This window comes from Scyliorhinus canicula, chromosome 16 (assembly GCF_902713615.1).
Source record: "Scyliorhinus canicula chromosome 16, sScyCan1.1, whole genome shotgun sequence".
In the NCBI taxonomy this organism is placed as follows: Eukaryota; Metazoa; Chordata; class Chondrichthyes; order Carcharhiniformes; family Scyliorhinidae; genus Scyliorhinus; species Scyliorhinus canicula.
The window spans coordinates 141,216,923-141,235,813 of record NC_052161.1 but is presented as its reverse complement, the minus strand read 5'-3'; the positions used below and the strand labels follow the sequence as shown (position 1 = coordinate 141,235,813).

General features: G+C 44.2%; 1 protein-coding gene across 1 annotated transcript in view; it reads left to right on the top strand.

The window, feature by feature from the left end:
* Positions 1–118: 118 nt before the first annotated feature.
* LOC119950974 (NAD kinase-like) overlaps positions 119–18,891 on the top strand; it is a 90,722-nt gene continuing 71,949 nt past the window's right edge. The window contains exon 1 of the mRNA XM_038774006.1: positions 119–323. Coding sequence (XP_038629934.1) covers positions 151–323 — 173 coding nt within the window. The 5' untranslated portion in view covers positions 119–150. The remainder of the gene's footprint in view (positions 324–18,891) is intronic.

Sequence of the window (18,891 nt, the reverse complement as noted above, 5' to 3'; positions counted from 1 at the left end):
CTTCTTTCTCTCCCCCCCCCCCACCCCCGCTTTCTTTCTCTCCCCCCACCCCCCGGGTCTTTCTCCCCCCCCCCCCCCGCTTCTTTCTCCCCCCCCCCCCCCCCCCCACTCCCCCGCTTCTTTCTCTCTGGCAGGCAAGTGACAGCGAGGATGGACTGCGCTGAGGAATTGCCTCTGGGGAGCAGAGCCACTGGACACGGACCAAGGGCTGGGCTGTTGTGCTCCTGCGACGAAGAGTTGAGCGGAGAATCCCAGCTCCGAGGCAGAGCCAAGTCCAGGAGCCTCTCTGCTTCCCCCGCTCTCATCAGTGGCAAGGTGTACAGGTAACTCTGAGCGGCTGAGGGTCAGCTGGTAATCACCTCTGCCCCCTGAGATTTCAATTGTTTTAAGAAAGTGAGAAGGGATTGTGTACCAGGCAAATAAAACGTTTCAATATTTAAGAATGAATGGAATACAATCGAGAAATTCACTATTTTTCCACTTGTGACAGTTCCAGAACTTTACCTTGACGACTTAAACAATTGTAGCAGTTTTTGATTTCTGGGGCAATCTAGTTGGTTTTGTTCCTTTTTAAACTTCCAAGTCTTTGCCTTGCTCGTATTGTTCAGTGTTGATGGTTCTTAGTGAGATGCAGTTTGGGGCCTGGGATATGATGCGCTCGTGACAAAAGGTAGCCTTGTCTTTTGATGGAAATGTATTAATTTGCACCCTCCACAGGAGGGGAAAGTTTCAAAGGCAGCATCCAGTGCCTCGAAGCCAGAGCAAAGTTTGCCTGGGAAGTGTAGGGAATACTGCATCCGTAAAAACTTCTAGCATAGACCTGGCTCTGTGCTAGTAAACCTACCAAAATGTCATAAAGTGCTTTAATATTTATATGAAAATAAACCAAAAGCAATTAAACAAATAAATTAATGCCTCAACCCATTCTGGAAAGTTTCCCAAGCACTTTGCATATTTATTTTCATACGGCAATATAATTAATTTGGCAAATGCTGCACCAAATTTGTGCTAGCAATGTCCCTCCAAACCAAAATAAGATGCTGGACAGTCAATCGATTTTCATTAATTGTTGGGGCCGGGACACATGTTTTCATTTGGTGCTCCGGTTTCCTCCCATAGGCCAAAGATGTGCAGGTTAGGGGGATTGGCCTTGATCAATGGGTTACAAGGTGAGGGTGGGGGTGTTGGCCTAGGTAGAGTACTTTGTTGGTATGTCAACACGAGGGGCTGAATGGTCTCCTTCTGCATAGTAGGGATTTTACGCTGGGGCAGAGAGGAAAATGGATTGTAATCTAGTGTTAGAGAGATAGAAGAGGAGTCTATGAGATATCAAACAGGAGAATATCAGTCAGAATTTAGAAATGAGGTTGAAGGCTTCGAGAACCAGTTGGACTTGCTATGGATGAACCTGTGGAAGTTGGTGCAGGAGGGGATACAAACCCAAGTGAAGCCATTGTTGTAGTTTGTACCAAGCTTGTGGTGACCACTGTTAGGGTCCCAAACAAGAACCCACTATTTGCAATTTGTAAAGTTGAGGAATTGTTACTGCACCACAGGAGTGATAACACTGACCAATAGGTACATTTTATGTTAAAACAGATTTTAATTTCATCACATTAGTAACAAAGAAATAGCTTTACAGTTAACAGGTTACAACAGTTCTAAAGTAAAAGAAGAAACCTTAGCTTCGTAAACCTACTACTAATATTCTAATTATTCAAACCAATATATTTTAAATACCACTCATGAATAAATTTAACGACCAGGGTTTTATTGCTTTTCTCTGTGCACAATTTTTGAAGAGAGAACCTTTCAGGACCAAACTGAAACCCCTGTGTTCAGATTAGTGTTCTAGGACCTACTGACTCCTCCCATCAACTACATCATCAGTACCCAAAGCATAAGGCATTGTTTTGTCTCCTCTTACCAGATGTTCCTTGACCTGTTTAGCCAGGACTAAACACAATGCCCCGTAAAAGTTATCTACACCCCAGGGTTCCTTCAAACCTAAACAATATTCCATTAGCTAGCTATCTGCAAACAAGTAATGGGTCTCGAGTTCTATTCGCAGAACACTTCACCTGCACTGAATGATTATCTTACTTTTACGACACCTTAGTCACTGCTCTAGCAGTCATGCTGTCTGTATGCATCGTAACCCAGGTTTTAATAACATTGTTGCAAAAATATTCCTTACATTGTTCGCAGCAGTAGTGATAAAACTGGGGAATTTGAAAATAATAAGCCAGGCACAATATCCCCAAGGTGTAAGAAAACAGTCTTTCCCTTGGTAAATCGGTCAGCTGTTGGTGAAAAGTTAAAGGTTTTGAACAGGGAACAGAAGGGGTGAATTTCCAGAATTATCCTCATATTGGGCCATCAAAATGGTTGAAATGAAATGAAAATCGCTTATTGTCACGAGTAGGCTTCAATGAAGTTACTGTGAAAAGCCCCTAGTCACCACATTCCGGCGCCTGTCCGGGGAGGCTGGTACGGGAATCGAACCGTGCTGTTGGCCTGCTTGGTCTGCTTTAAAAGCCAGCGATTTAGCCCAGTGAGCTAAACCGGCCCCTTGATGGAGTTGAGGTTGGTAGGCGCTGATTAGAGAGTGACTCGAGTTTGCCAGTGTTGGGGTGGAGGTTACATCATCTTATCCAGAACTCCATTGGACAAGGTAGTCGAGAAACTTTGTGGCAAGAGAGATGGATGAATGTGACTTAATGCTGGACAGGATACAGGCAGCCTGCTTTTGGAGTTTGTGCAGTAGTTGAAGGATGCATCCATCAAAGAGGGTGTTAGAGGAATCAGTTTCAGTGCTTAATTTCAGCAACATGTTGCGATATGAAGATGGAATAAGGAGTTGGTGATTAATAGAACTTTGGGCAGCACGGTGGCACAATGGTTAGCACTGCTGCCTCATGGCGCCGAGGTCCCAGGTTCGATCCCGGACAAGAACCCAACTATTTGCAATTTGTAAAATTGAGGAATTGTTACTGCACCACCTCCTTCTGCACTGTAAATTCTATGAAAAAAAACGCGGGGTTTGCAATTGGCTTCTGCTTGAACATGTGACAAGTCTATAATAATGCCAGTAGCATGGAGCCGGACGTGATGGGAGCTAAAACCAATGGCTTCCGTTTTCCAAAGTGTTTACCAGGGTTGGGTGTGGAGGAGTGAGTGACATAGATGTTCAGCTGGAGGAAGTTGAGTTGATGTGACCCCGACTATCAAATTGAGACAAGGAAGAGCTAGTCTTCAGCCAGCTTTCTCAAGCTATAGCTGAATTGAAGTAATGCCTGTGTGGCACAATAAATGTGATCATCTAAACTTTCAGCAAACAATGATAACCATAAACCTACCGTTTAAATCACTGACCTTTCAGCTTTAGGATTAGATTTGAATTAGCTCAGATGGATGGGATCAGTGTTCAGCTAGAAGAGACGAGTGGTACGTTTAACTACGTTTGCTGGAGGCAGACCGTGTGACCCTTTACTATCAAAAGCTCTATTTTACACAAACTGTCCTTGTAGACTCTGAGTGGCCCAGAGTTAATAATTACATCAAATGACCCAAAGTCACTTAGTAAAACTGTGCTCGAACTTTGAACAAATCACTGGTAAACTGAATTAGCTCTGACAAATCGGAGCACTCGTAGGTTACAGTAATTAGTTACAACTTAAAGAGCAGATGAAAGGATTAGACTTTGGATTATGTAATATTAGATTCATAGTAATTTCCAGCACAGAAAGAGCCAATTCAGCTCCGAGTGTTTGCGCTGGTCAACAAAGATCTGACTACACTAATCCTCTTTTCCAGCACTTGGCTCGTAGCCCTGGAGATGATGGCAGCCACGTGAATATCTAAATACTTTTTAAATGTTGTGAGGGTCTCTGCCTCCACCACCCTTTCAGGCAGCAAGTTCCAGACTCCCACCACCCTCTGGGTGAAAAGGTTTCCTCTCTACTCCTCTCTTGAACTACTACCACAGCCCTGGTTATTGACCCCTCTACTGGAAAAGGTGCCTTCCTATCCACCCCCTCATAAAGTTAGACACGGCTATCAGGTCCCCTATTAACCATCGCTCCACGAAGGGAAACAGTACCAGCCTATTCAGTCTCATCATAGTTCAGGCTGGGACAGTAGATTTGGACAAGAGATCAGGGCAATAATCAAGCATGAATGTCCTTCACAATGTCTTTGCACTGTCTACAATAAATAGACTACTGCTTTGAATGCTGCGATGAAGCAGTGTAGGTGGACACATTTTGTACCATGAAAGCTCTCGGTGGATGGGTAAATGTGAAGAATCCGTTTCTCCTTTATCACATTTCTTTCCTTAAATGAACAGTTTTCTAGAGAACCATTCAAAGTGGAAAACCTGCTCTCTGTTAGAATATATTTAATTTTTAGTTTATCGGATATCAAGTCAAATTGCCGTGGAGTAAGTGAATACACTGACCATGCTGATCTCAGTTCCGATTACTGGAGGGAAGTGAAACTTCTGACTGTGGAATTTCTTTAGACGTTCCTAGAATGTTAATAGTTCTGGGTTGCTCAATAGCCACAGTTCCCTTTATGCTTTTTTCTATATTACAACATTGAACTGAGTGCCCAAGATGCATAAATTGAAGAATATTACCAACCTTTGGGTCGACCTGCTGCTATCTTGTTTTTTTCTCACCTTGTATTTTTCTGTAAAGTTTTGTGTTCATTTTTTTGCACATTGCTGAAGGGAGAGACTTGTTGCTGAAGCTTTACGGCTTTCACTCATCAGAACAGACAAGAATACCAAATTTCAACCAACCACAACTTAGACTACAAAACAAAAGGGTACAGATTGGTTGGAAAGTTGACTGGCCAGCAAGCAACAGGAAGCTATAGGCTTTGCAAGCTCCAAGGGCGATACAAAAAAGGAGCACTACCCTGGGTCTCTGGGCTACTAGTCCAGTGACCATACCATTGTACCACTGCCTCCCCTAGTTTATTCATAATATTAGAGAGAAATGGTCCTCTGTTAAAGTAGGAAATCTGTCAGCCACCTATTCGTTGTGCACTTAGAGTCGAGTTTAAATATTGACCATAATGGAATGTACAATTTGTATTTAAACAATGCCATCAAAGAAAGTCCTTTGTTGGATTTTTTTTTTACTTTAACTGTTTTAGGTGGTGAGTTGTAGGAGATACAGAAGAGATGGTCAGAATAAATCTATGGCAGGGAACTCAACACTATTATTATGTGATAGAAATGAGATTTGAAAAGCCTGTTCACAGGACCATCTTCTACAATCACCCCGTCTTAAAATTCCTTTTATCGTTTTACATCCCAGACTATTTCTGTATTTGAAATGAAATGAAAATCGCTTATTGTCACAAGTAGGCTTCAATGAAGTTACTGTGAAAAGCCCCTAGTCGCCACATTCCGGCGCCTGTTCGGGGAGGCTGGTACGGGAATTGAACCGTGCTGCTGGCCTGCCTTGGTCTGCTTTCAAAGCCAGCGATTTAGCCCAGTGCTAAACAGCCCCTTGCTGCAGCAAGTTTCTGTTTTAGTAATTGGGGAACAGGCTTGACTGAATTGTCACACCAATTGTGCAAGTTGCTATTGACTGGCCTTGCACAATTAATAGACAGTTGGGATACATCCAAGACTTTTCCTGCCCCTCTCCCGTGTCCTACATGTTCGTGTATGCCCAGGCCAAAGTATCAGCAACTTATTTAACAATGGCTTGTGTTATGGGCCAGGGTTTAGAGAACCAAAAGTGTATCATGGAGTTCACCTGACCCACACCTTTTACTAGATTGTGGTAAGGGGAGCACACGGCCCACTCTACAGGTGTGGTAGAGCGGAAATCGGAAAAGTTTTTAAAAGCAAAACAATGTTTATTCTATGAACTCAAGATCACCTTTTTAAAACATAGTGAACGCCTTAGCAACCATTTATTCAAATACCAGCCTCCCCGATCAGGCGCCGGAATGTGGCGACTAGGGGCTTTTCACAGTAACTTAATTTGAAGCCTACTTGTGACAATAAGCGATTTTCATTGCATTTTCAAAGAATACAACACTAAGTAATCCTGGAACATTACAGCGCAGTACAGGCCCTTCGGCCCTCGATGTTGCGCCGACCTGTGAAACCCCTCTAAAGCCCATCTACACTATTCCCTTATCGTCCATGTGTCTATCCAATGACCATTTGAATGCCCTTAGTGTTGGCGAGTCCACTACTGTTCTACGCAGGGCATTCCACGCCCTTACTACTCTCCGAGTAAAGAACATACCTCTGACATCTGTCCTATATCTATCTCCCCTCAATTTAAAGCTATGTCCCCTCGTGCTAGGCATCACCATCCGAGGAAAAAGGCGCTCACTGTCCACCCTATCTAATCCTCTGATCATCTTGTATGCCTCAATTAAGTCTCCTCTTAACCTTCTCTCTAACGAAAGCAGCCTCTAGTCCCTCAGCCTTTCCTCATAAGATCTTCCCTCCATACCAGGCAACATCCTGGTAAATCTCCTCTGTACCCTTTCCAATGCTTCCACATCCTTCCTATAATGTTGCGACCAGAACTGCACGCAATACTCCAAATGCGGCCGCACCAGAGATTTGTACAACTGCAACGTGACCTCATGGCTCCGAAACTCAATTCCTCTACCAATAACAGCTAACACACCGTACGCCTTCTTGACAACCCTCTCAACCTGGGTGGCAACTTTCAGGGATCTATGGACATGGACACCGAGATCTCTCTGCTCATCCACACTACCAAGAATCTTACCATTAGCCCAGTACTCTGTCTTCCTGTAATTCCTTCCAAAATGAATAACCTCACGCTTTTCTACATTAAACTCCATTTGCCACCTGTCAGCCCAGCTCTGCAGCTTATCTATGTCCCTCTGTAACTTGTAACATCCTTCCGCACTGTCCACAACTCCACCAACTTTAGTGTCATTTGCAAATTTATTCACCCATCCTTCTACGCCCTCCTCCAGGTCATTTATAAAAATGACAAACAGCAGTGGCCCCAAAACAGATCCTTGTGGTACACCACTAGTAACTGGACTCCAGTCTGAACATTTCCCATCAACCACCCACCCTTTGTCTTCTTCCAGCTAGCCAATTTCTGATCCAAACTGCTAAATCACCCTGAATCCCATGCCTCCGTATTTTCTGAAATAGCCTACCGTGGGGAACTTTATCAAACGCCTTACTGAAATCCATATACACCACATCAACCGCTTTACCCTCATCCACCTGTTCCTTTTAACATCCATAAGACTTTAAAAAAAAAAAAAACCTTTTAACAGAAGCACATCAGGTTTATATTCACTACTGAGAACATTTATCACACTGAATTCACCAAATGATCAAGAGACAGTCTTTACATGGCAGAGAGATCAACATTACACCTTCTGAGGCTGACTGCAGCTCCAACACTGAAACGAAACCAAAAAACACAGACACCCAAGCTTTTCTCAAAGTGAACCTAAAAGCTGACACAGCCCAGCTCCACCCACACTCTGACATCACTGCAGTAATAAAAACCCATTTCTTAAAGGTACACCCACTACAGTTATTCTATAAAAAAAACAGCCATTTCTTAAAGCTACACTCACATGGCAGTTGCTTCACAGCCTTCTCGAGCACCAGTAAGAAACGAGAAGCAAATAACGGCCATAATCCAAGAACGAATAATCAAACAAAGGCCTAATCTGGATTTTACCCAACACCCATCATTTCCAGCAGCAGTGTTTAGATGAGGGTGATAATTGGAAGCAGTAAAAAAGTTTAATTTATCCCCCCCCCCCGTGATCAGTTGTGAAGCCGCCAGATATTACTGTGTCTGAATAACTGCCTCGGCAGGGACCTGCTATCAGTTAATCTGTTTGCCTCAATTGCACACACGCTGCACTTGCCTTCAATCGCTAGAGCAGTTATTTATGTTTTTACACAGCAGTATAGAATTCCTACAGTGTAGAAGGAGGCCATTCTGCCCGTCACATCTGCACGATCCTTCTAACGAGCACTGTACCCATGTCAATTCCCCCCCCCCCCCCCCATATAACTCAATCTGCACATCCCTGGAAAAAAAAAATGAAAATCGCTTATTGTCACGAGTAGGCTTCAATGAAGCTACTGTGAAAAGCCCCTAGTTGCCACATTCCGGCGCCTGTCCGGGGAGGCTGGTACGGGATATATAAGGAGCAATTTAGCACGGCCAATCCACCTAACCCACTCGTTTTTGAACTCTGGGAGGAAACCGGAGCACCCAGAGGAAACCCACGCAGACACTGGGAGAACGTGCAGACTCCGCACAGACAGTCACCCAAGGCTGGAATTGAACCCGGGTCCCTGGTGCTGTGAGGCAGCAGTGCTGACCATTGGGCCACCGTGCCCTTGGGTCCCTGGCGCTGAGGCAGCAGTGTTAACACCAGCCACTGTGCTGCCTGGATCCCTGGTGCTGAGGCAGCAGTGCTAACCACTGTGCCACTGCGCTGCCTTAAACTAAGGAGCAAAACACCATATTGAGATTTCACGGCACTAAATGGTAGGATACAGGATCAAGTGGACACTGAAAATGAAAAATGAAATGAAAATCGCTTATTGTCACGTGTAGGCTTCAGTGAAGTTACTGTGAAAAGCCCCTAGTCGCCACATTCCGGCGCCTGTCCGGGGAGGCTGGTACGGGAATCGAACCGTGCTGCTGGCCTGCTTGGTCTGCTTTCAAAGCCAGCGATAAACCTGATAAACTTGAGCGGATTTCCTAATCTCAGTTGTGCAATTGTGGCAGTTAGGCGTTTCCTTACCGAAAGGGAACGGCATTCTCACGGGGTAGAGAGGAGAGGAAGCTAGTTTAACAGATGTTTGAAATTAGCCAATTCCTTAAAATGCAAAGTGAGAGAAAAAGAGAAGATGACGCCCGAGATGATGATGCAGCTTCATAACCTCCCTGAAGCCCAGAGGCAGCAACTTAAATACTCGACCCTCATTCCTGTCACAGAGCTGAAAATTCTTTAAGGCTAGTTCAGAATTCTGCATCTAATGCTTTCTGGGTCGCCGATATGTTTTCATAAAATTATTAGGAATGGGAGGACATTCAGCCACGATATCTGTGCAGTTTGTTGGAATAGTTAATCAAGCAACCCTGTGCCCCTGCCCTTTCCCAGAAGCTGTGTACATTTCTCCTTTTTTATTGTGTTTTATGGGTGTGCTTATGTCACAATATGTAATTTGATATGGAGTTGGGAGTTGTGTATATTTATGGAGTACTCATGTCTTTTAATAAGGTACAAATTTTTTGAAATACGATTTTTTTTCTCTCCCCCCTCCCCCTGGTTACCTCCCAGTTTTTCTCTGCTTATCAAATAAACCGTCAATAACGTTCAAATAATGTAACATGTTTGTTTCAAACACTAGCTTTCGGAGCACTGCTCCTTCCTCTGGTGAATGGTTCACCTGAGGAAGGAGCAGTGCTCCGAAAGCTCGTGTTTGAAACAAACATGTTGGACTTTAACCTGGTGTTGTCAGACTTCTTACTGTGCTCACCCCAGTCCAACGCCGGCATCTCCACATCATTACTCAAATAATGAGTATGTACAGTGCCAACAAAATGTAGCTATCTTCAGTCCATCCAGCCTGCTTTGTTATTCAATGAGGAGATCGTGGGTGATTTGTTATTCAATGAGGAGATCGTGGGTGATTTGTTTGTGTTTCACGTTCCTCATTCCCAAGACCTTGTCTGCAGTAGCTGAACAAAATGTGGAAATAAACTGAATTGATGTAGATCATTTCAGTAAAAATGTACCCCAAGTGATCTGAAATCAGTTAACTAACATTACAGCTAAAATAAAGTGGGTGAATGAGGAAGTGATGACTGTTGCTCACTGAGCCTTTTTTAAGAACTTTTACCGGGCTGAGGGTTTTCTGTTGAAGTTGCAAACAAGCTATTTTAGAGTTGTTTTCAGGAGAATCGTAACGATAAAACTTTATTGAAAGTTTCAGCCTCGTCATTGTGCAATGAATGAGCTTCTTGCCTGTGCAAAGCTCGATTTTTGCGCATGAATCACTTCCCAAACAGGGACGGGGAAACTCTGTCACGAAGGGAATGCGTTAAGTACGAGGATTTAAATATGGGTTGGGAGGAGCACCGTCACAATCTATTCTCTACCTAACACCAGGAACTCTGAAGAGAATTTCAAGGTTCGGGATGCAATGACACACCGGCAGTTGGGTTCTTTTGACATAATAAGCGTTTTCCATATATTGCAACTTCTTGAGTTCTAGGCTGTGTGTCAGACAATGTCATTGCTATTATGCAAACTAAATTAAATGAGTCAGAAGTTTGCATTTACAGAAGTTTGTAACACCAGGCAAAAGTCCTTGGTCATTCCTGCTGCACAGCATCATGAGAAAAAGGAGGAAACACTAAATGCAGGAAACCTGAACTTAGGGTGATGTAGATCGATAATCATTGCGACAGGAGATTGACAGGTTGCAGCGTTTTGGGCATGTATTCTTCTGGGCTATGAATGTGTAGTGAGGCACTGGTGATGAAAGGATTGCTGTGTGCCAATGACCAGGTCTTTGGCCTCTTGCTAATTATTGAAGAGCAGTAGACCTCGCCTATTCATATCTTGGGGAATTTGCTCGATAGGTTTCTGAGAATTTATACCTGGCTGTTTCCTTGTTTTAAACTCCTGTGAGCTATAAACCAAATCAGACTCTCTGCCTTTATGATCCACTAAAACGTGATTACTGAAGAGATCAATCGCCTTCTTTCATTCCTCCCCTTTTTCCTGAGGTCCGTAGTTTTGAGCCTGAGTGAAAGCTGTGATTTGAACGGGAATCATAGAATCCTTACAGTGCAGGAGGCGGTCAATCACCCATCGAGTCTGCACCACACCTCGACACACTCCCCCAACCTATCCCCACAATTTTTACTCATCCTGCACATCTTTGGATACTAAGGGGCAATTTAGAATGGCCAATCCACCTAACCTACACATCTTTGGATTTGTGGGAGGAAACCGGAGCACCCGGAGCAAACCTGCGCAGGCACGGGGAGAACGTGCAGACTGCGCACAGATAGTGACCCAAGCCGGGAATCGAACCTGGGACTCTGACGCTGTGAGGCAGCAGTGCTAACCGCTGTGAGGCAGCAGTGCTAACCACTGTGCCGCCCAAGCTTTTAAAGGAGGATTTTTCCTTTACATTTGAACTGACGCAGAATGTGTGAAGTTTTGCCAAACGGTTACCATTCCTGTGACTGATCTCCAACATATGGAGATGAACAGATGCTGCGTGTAAAACGTCTTTTTCCAGAAATACTTGGCAGCTCTGTTCTTGACTGCAGTGGATAAAACCCTGACTTGAATGTGTTTACCTCCCAGTGACAGACATATGGTGGGTTATTAGTAACTGTAGATGGATTGGATTAAATATATTTTTCTTGTGGGTCACATGGTCATGAAAACAATATCACATTGGAGATGGAAGTACTTTGAGTTTCCTGCTGCTGTAAGGTGGGGACTGAGATTGATATTTGCCCCTTAAAGAAACCCAAGAGCTCTGACAGTCTGTAGAGTTGAATATTCAAAGTTTTTATATTTGGAAAAGATGTAATTTGCTTTTGGGGGGTGGGGGGTGGGTGTGAGGGGTTCCACAAGAGTTGGGATTTATTTGTGGTACATTTCAAGAAGCAGCTGTTAAGGGGAAGGAGGGGGGTGTTTGGTTGAGGTTTTACTGGGGGTGGGGGGGAGGGGGTTGGTGGTGTTCTTTCTTTGTTTCAAAATGTTAGAATATTAAAAATTTAAATTAAAATATTCCAAAAAGATCAACTCGAGCAGGTCCAGCACGTCACTCTCCACAGTGGCTGAGTGCCGTGTTCTGTTTGATAACACTCCCGTGCAGTGCCTTGAGATATTTTGCTATACCTGAAGGTGCTATTTAAATGCAAGTTGTTGTAGCAGTGAACAGCATTTCTGGCCTCTTGAGCATCCCAATTGCCAGCGCTCCATCTTTGGTGGCTGGGCATCCGGCCGCCTGGGCCATGAGCTCTGGAATTCCTTCCCGAAAATTCCCGATCTTTAAGATGCTCCTCGAAACTGACCTCTTTGAACAAGCTCTTCTTCAGCTGGCCAAGCTCCTTGTGCGGTTAGGTGTCGAACTTTGTTCTGAATATTCCTATTAAGCACTGCGGGATGTCTCCTAACTTTAAAGCTGCTGTATAAATATAAGTTGTTCCGAGGGTATCATTAAATGACGGTGATTACGTTGATAATAACAAACCTTCAAACTCCTAACAGGGTTTATCAATTGAATTTCACCCATGGCTAACAATAATAGCTTTTTGTAGTAGATTCAGGGACTGTTTGTTTTCGTTGCTAAGCAGGACTCGTTCTCTGCCGTTATACATACCTCTCATGGGGGTAAAGATTTGGAAAGCTGGAGATTTTTTTACCTTTTTTATCATCTTTCTCTCCCTCATCAGGTTTGGGAGTTTCTGCCTCAAGGGATATGGTCCTCGTTTTGTGCTCCCTATCAGGAGTCAAGTGTAGACATCTAACACCTTTTAATCAAACTCTGCAATACCTCCATCCAGGATGGCCCTCCAGTCAGAGGAGCTGTAACATTTGTTTCTTAACTAGACACCATAATAGATCCTTTAAATTAGACTTTCGACTTGTGCTGAATTATCGATTTCAGCCACGTGCAACACAAAGGGAGCGCTATCGGAGGCCACCAATGGGATTTGAACTTCTGATTTGCTGGTGAGTGTGTGCGCACTGGGCCAAGACCTTGATCGGTTCCATTTACTTCCTCCTCTGATAGTGAAACAGTCCATTCAGCCTACAGCAGGACTAGGTTAACAGTGAGGCTGGTAAGTTGCAGGTAACCTCGTGCAGAGGGGGATAGATGAGAGGGTTGGGAGGAGGCGGGGTAGCACATAAACACTGGCATGAGGCAGATAGGCCGAATGGCCTGTTCCTGTGGTGCAGTGAGAGAGCAATCACCAATGTTTCATGCCAGAGTTTGCATTTCCGACCACTGTTCAGTCCTATGCACCTCAAAGGGAAGATGCCACCAACTCTCTCTGATGATCATTCAGGTTAATAATAGTGAAATTTTATTTACTAAAATTAGTCACATTTTATTTACTAAAATTACGCAAGTGTTTGAGAAGCACAGCGAACAGTGCATCATGAAATATATAATTTGACTTATTTCTGAAGTAGAAATGCTGAATGTGATATTGTTCAGTCTCTGGAGTCCCACCTCACCCCAAAAATGTGAAGACACTGTTGCCACCCTGGGGGACACCCTGGGGAAAAGCTATCAGTCCCTTTAACTACTCCAAGTAGACTTTTAACATCCCAAATCTGAGCAGCGGCAGATGAATCTTGGTACTTTCAGGCAATCAGAATTAGGAACTATTCACATCTAACATTTGGATGAGGATCGATGTCTGGAGACACGGGAAGATTTTTTTGAAGTTTGGAAAACTTGCCTTCGTCCTCCAAAGCCCCCCTCAATGTGACGGGTCCTCCACCGAGCTGATGGCTTTGAGAGTTGGGGAGTGTCGCTCATCCAGAAATCCAATGCACCACCTTCATTGCCAGTTTAACAACTCAATCCACATTCTTCCCTTTTTGACTGTTGAAATCCTCGTATCGCTAGTCCTGAGTTGGGCGAGGGACAATATTAACAGGGTGGTAGTTCTGGGGATTAGCTCAGTAATCGGATATGCAAAAGGGGAAGTGAAGTTTCTGCTTATGCATTGCATAATTTACCCAACCTAGTGGGGTATTGGATTCGAGCTCTTGGAGACTAACTTGGTTCAATGGTTTCCCGTGTTCTGAATTCGTCCATCGATAATATCAACTTTGGCAAATGACAGTTTCAGTCTCATTTTGCAATCAGATCAAGAGATTGGCAAAAAGAAGTGGAGGATGTAAAGACCGGAGGACGGTGTGAACTCTAGTGAGAAAGGTCGAGAGAGTGCCAACTCCAGTAAAGAGGGCATGAGTGGCAATATGAACTGGGCAGGCAGGAAGCCGGAGGGAGTGGCAAGGGCAGGGAGGCAGGGGCAGGGAATGGAGTATGCCTCTGTCGGCAAAACTGCTCAACCAATTTCCAAACACGCGAGTGATCAGATTCAGCGCAGCAGTCCACCATTTCATTATATAAAAGTAAATAGGCCATTCTGTCCCTGGCCTGCCTGCCCCCCCCCCCCCCCCCCCCCATTCAATAAGCTCATATCTGGCCTTGGGTTTAACATTGCTGCCCCGTCCGACCCCTGGATCCCTTGATTATCCACAATAATGAGCAAAGATCCCCACAATTTGGCTTCAGTTTTCCTTCATACAAGTTATGAAACATTTGGAATAGTTGCAGCTTTCATTCAGATGGGCTCCCCACCCAGGAACACTTTGTGTAAGTCTGTTGCAGGTCTATACTCGGGCTGTTTATGAAGCTGTTGATCAGCTTTTGCGTATTTTTAAGTCTGGCAAGTCTGAAGAAGATCTATTCTTGGATGAAATGTAGGAGTGCTATTTGACAATGAATCATTCCAGATTATAACCATAAAACCCCTAGAAATCTTCCTGTTCATTAACTCTGACGTGCCCAACTCAATGGACACAAACTTGGAAAAAATGTGCAAAGCTTGAGCCGACCCCATCGAAATGTAGTTTGTCCATAATCAGCTGCCAGATGTTTGCCTGTTTCAGTGGAAATGACGGCACAGTGAGAACAACACTGATTAGATCCAACAGCTTGCTGTAATAAGCTATTACTCTGGCATTCCTGCCTGTTTGTGTTGAGCCAAAAGATGTCAGACATTTTCCAGACAGCAAGATGTAAAACAATTAAGGTTTTTAAACTTTACAGTTTGTTGTGTTTGTCAATGTTCGGTTACCTTTTCATAAAGATGAACTTGTCGGAGCTCCTGGTGATGCAACATAGGAATAGGAGCAGGCCATTCAGCCCATCGAGCCTGCTCCACCATGCAATACGATCATGGCTGATCGGACACTTTAATGCCTTTTACACCCACCATCCCCATAACGCTTTACGTTATTGTTCATCAGAAATCTCTCAATCTCTACCTTAAACATACTCGACCGAGCCTCCACAGTTCTCTGGGATGGAGAATTCCAAAGATTCATAAACCCTTGTCACAAAATGGCACGGTGATAGTAAAATGAATGTTTGTTTTTTTTGCACAAGAAAAATCAACTGCCATGTATTTTATAAACCATGTCTGGGCAGCAACGAAGAGAAAGGGAGGAACGGGAAAGAATAGGGAGACGGTGTTCTTTAGAACTGATACGTTTAGTAGTCAAGAGTTTGGGCCAGGAAGCAGGCTAGTCACAAGTAAGAGTGAGAGGAGCATCCAACCTCCGCAAACAGCTCAGCTGGAGATGATGAAGTGCTGTTAGCAAAAGCCAGTTTGTGTAAAAGATGGTTTTCATCGCTGATCCGAAGATCATCCCCAAGTCCTGGCCACTTAGGCTGTACGGTGTGGTAGTCACTAGGTGGATTTGACCAATAGATTTATTGCTGTTGTTTGGGAAATGGAGGAGGAGTCTCAGTAGAGTTTAGGATTACAGGGGAAGCAGATGTTTTGGGGTTTCCAGTCTTACTCTTATTATGCCGAAGTATGAGATGTTCCTTGTTGTGCTTCATTATCTTTCTTCTACTTTAATAAATAATTTTATTGTTGTTTAATGAAAGAGAGGTTTTTGGGTTCTCACTGTTTCCACAGGCATTTCTCACCATTGTCCAAAAATAAAACCAATGTTTCAGGTTTTGAATACGTGGCATCAGCAGGGTTGCATAGACCTCTGTTCAAATACATTTCTCCTCCTTCTATCTTCTTATTTTGAAACTGTACCCCATTGGTTCTAGACGCTCCAACCAAGGTAAGCATTGACCCTGTCCATCCCTTTTAAGTATTTTGCAGGTTTCAATTTTTTTTTTTATAAATTTAGATTACCCAATTATTTTTTCCAATTAAGGGGCAATTTAGCATGGCCAATCCACCTACTCTGCACATTTTTGGGTTGTGCGGGCGAAACCCACGCAGACACAGGGAGAATGTGCAAACTCCACATGGACAGTGACCCAGAGCCGGGATCGAACCTGGGACCTCAGCGCCGTGAGGCGGTTGTGCTAACCACTAGGCCACCGTGCTGCCCTGTTGCAGGTTTCAATTTGATTGCCTTTCATTCTTCAAACCTCGGCGAATACAGGCCTAGTTTGTCCAATCTCTCTCCCACAATCCCTGGAACAAGTCTGAACATTCTTTACGCTCCCTCTATTGCAATAATATTCTTCCTGAGGTAGGTAGACCAGAACTGCGCACACTACATTAGGTGTGGTCTAATCAAGCTTCTATATAATTGAAACAATACTTCACGACTCCTGTACTCCATTCCTTTCGTGATAAAGGCTAACATTCCATTAACCTTCTTAATAGCTTGTTATCTTCAGTGAATTATGGACAGGAACACCCAGGTCCCTTTGTACATGAGTGTATAATAGTGCTTTAAAGGCTTTGGCAAGTTCATACAAAAATTACAAACATGGGAAAGAACTCGCTAGTCCATCCAACCTGTCCCATCTAGTCTATCATGGAACAGACCATACTGAGCCACCCACAGCCAGGTGATTGCTTCCTGAGAAAGATGAACAACCAGATAATAATCTTTATTGCCACAAGTCGGCTTACAATAACACTGCAATGAAGTTACTGTGAAAACCTCACATTCTGGCGCCTGTTCGGGTACACAGAGGGAGAATTCAGAATGTCCAAATCACCTAACAGCACGTCTTTCGGGATTTGTGGGAGGAAACCGGAGCTCCCGGAGGAAACCCACGCAGACACTGGGAGAACTTCATTATCTTTCTTCTACTTTCCTAAATAATTAGAGAGAAGGTTAAGAGGTGACTTAATTGAGGCATTCAAGATGATCAGAGGATTAGATAGGGTGGACATTGAGAGCCTTTTTCCTCGGATGGTGATGTCTAGCACGAGGGGACATAGCTTTAAATTGAGGGGAGATAGATATAGGACAGATGTCAGAGGTAGGTTCTTTACTCCGGGAGTAGTAAGGACGTGGAATGCCCTGCCTGCAACAGTAGTGGACTCGCCAACACGAAACGCATTCAAATGGTCATTGGATAGACATATGGACGATAAGGGAATAGTGTAGATGGGCTTTAGAGAGGTTTCACAGGACGGCGCAACATCGAGGGCCGAAAGGCCTGTACTGCGCTGTTATGTTCTAACGTGCAGACTCCGCACAGACAGTGACCCAAGCCGGGAATCGAACCCGGGACCCAGGACCTGTGAAGCAACAGTGCTAACCCTGCTGCCCAAATGATAAACCAAGGCCAATTATGGGGGAGAAGTTCCTTAGAAATTCCTCTCTGACCCCTTTAGGTGATTGAATTTGGCCCAGAATGTCACCCTGACCCTGATTTGTATTACGGAGACCACCTCTTGTTTCAAAAAAAAGTTGAGCAACCAGAAACTGGTCTAGCACGCTCGTGAAGGTATGCATCAAATCAGCTTTCAATGCGCAAGTTTGTAACCTGTTCAATGAGTGCACAATTCTTTAGAAAAAATAGAATCAATTATTATCCAACATAGTTGCTCCCTTGAACATGTGCGCCTGACTCCTGATTCTTCTTCACTTCTTCATTTGAAAAGATTAACTGTAGAAGCACAATCTAGCCCCTTCATTATTTTTAGAAAGCTTGTTGAAATCTGCCCTGATTCTGCTCTTTTCAAAGGTCGCCAGTCCAAGCTCTTTAAGGCTATCTGGTTGAGGAGTATCTGAGCTCGGGAAATTGTTGTATCTAATGTGTTTTATTGAATTTTTACCTGGTTATTTGCCTCTCCAGTTGGCTTGAATCCAATCTCAGATTCTCAACAGTGCGGCCTCTGTGACGTCAAACAGAGTTTAGATTCCAGTGGGGATTGTTTTGCTTCATATTATTTCTCAGTATTTTTATAGATTCATAGACTACACTAATCCCATTTTTCTGTGCTTGGCCTATAGCCCTGGAGATTACAGCAGCGCAAGTGAATATCTAAATACTTCTTAAATGTTATGAGGGTCTCTGCCTCCACCACCCTTTCAGGCAGCGAGTTCCAGACTCACACCACCCTCTGGGTGAAAAGGTTTCTCCTCAACTCCTCTCTTAACCTTCGACCTCTTATGCTCCCTGGTTATTAGCCCTTCTACTAATGGAAAAAGTGCCTTCCCATCCACTATCTACGCTCCTCATAATCTTATTCCCGTCTACCAGGCCGCCCCTCCACCTTCACTGCTCCAAGGAAAACAGATCCGGCCTATCCAATCTTCCGCCTTTTGGGGAAAGTTGATGTACAGAGAGATCTGGGACTTCAGGTCCATTGTACCCTGAAGGTGGCAACGCAGGTCGATAGTGGTCAAGAAGGCATGCAGCATGCTTGCCTTCATTGGACGGGGTATTGAGTACAAGAGTCGGCAGGTCATGTTACAGTTGTATAGGACTTTGGTTAGGCCACATTTGGAATACTGCGTGCAGTTCTGGTCGCCACATTACCAGAAGGATGTGGATGCTTTAGAGAGGGTGCAGAGGAGGTTCACCAGGATGTTGCCTGGTATGGAGGGTGCTAGCTATGAAGAAAGGTTGAGTAGATTAGGATTGTTTTCGTTGGAAAGACGGAGGTTGAGGGGGGGACCTGATTGAGGTCTACAAAATTATGAGGGGTATGGACAGGGTGGATAGCAACAAGCTTTTTCCAAGAGTGGGGGTGTCAATTACAAGGGGTCATGATTTCAAGGTGAGAGGGGGAAAGTTTAAGGGAGATGTGCGTGGAAAGTTTTTTACACAGAGGGTGG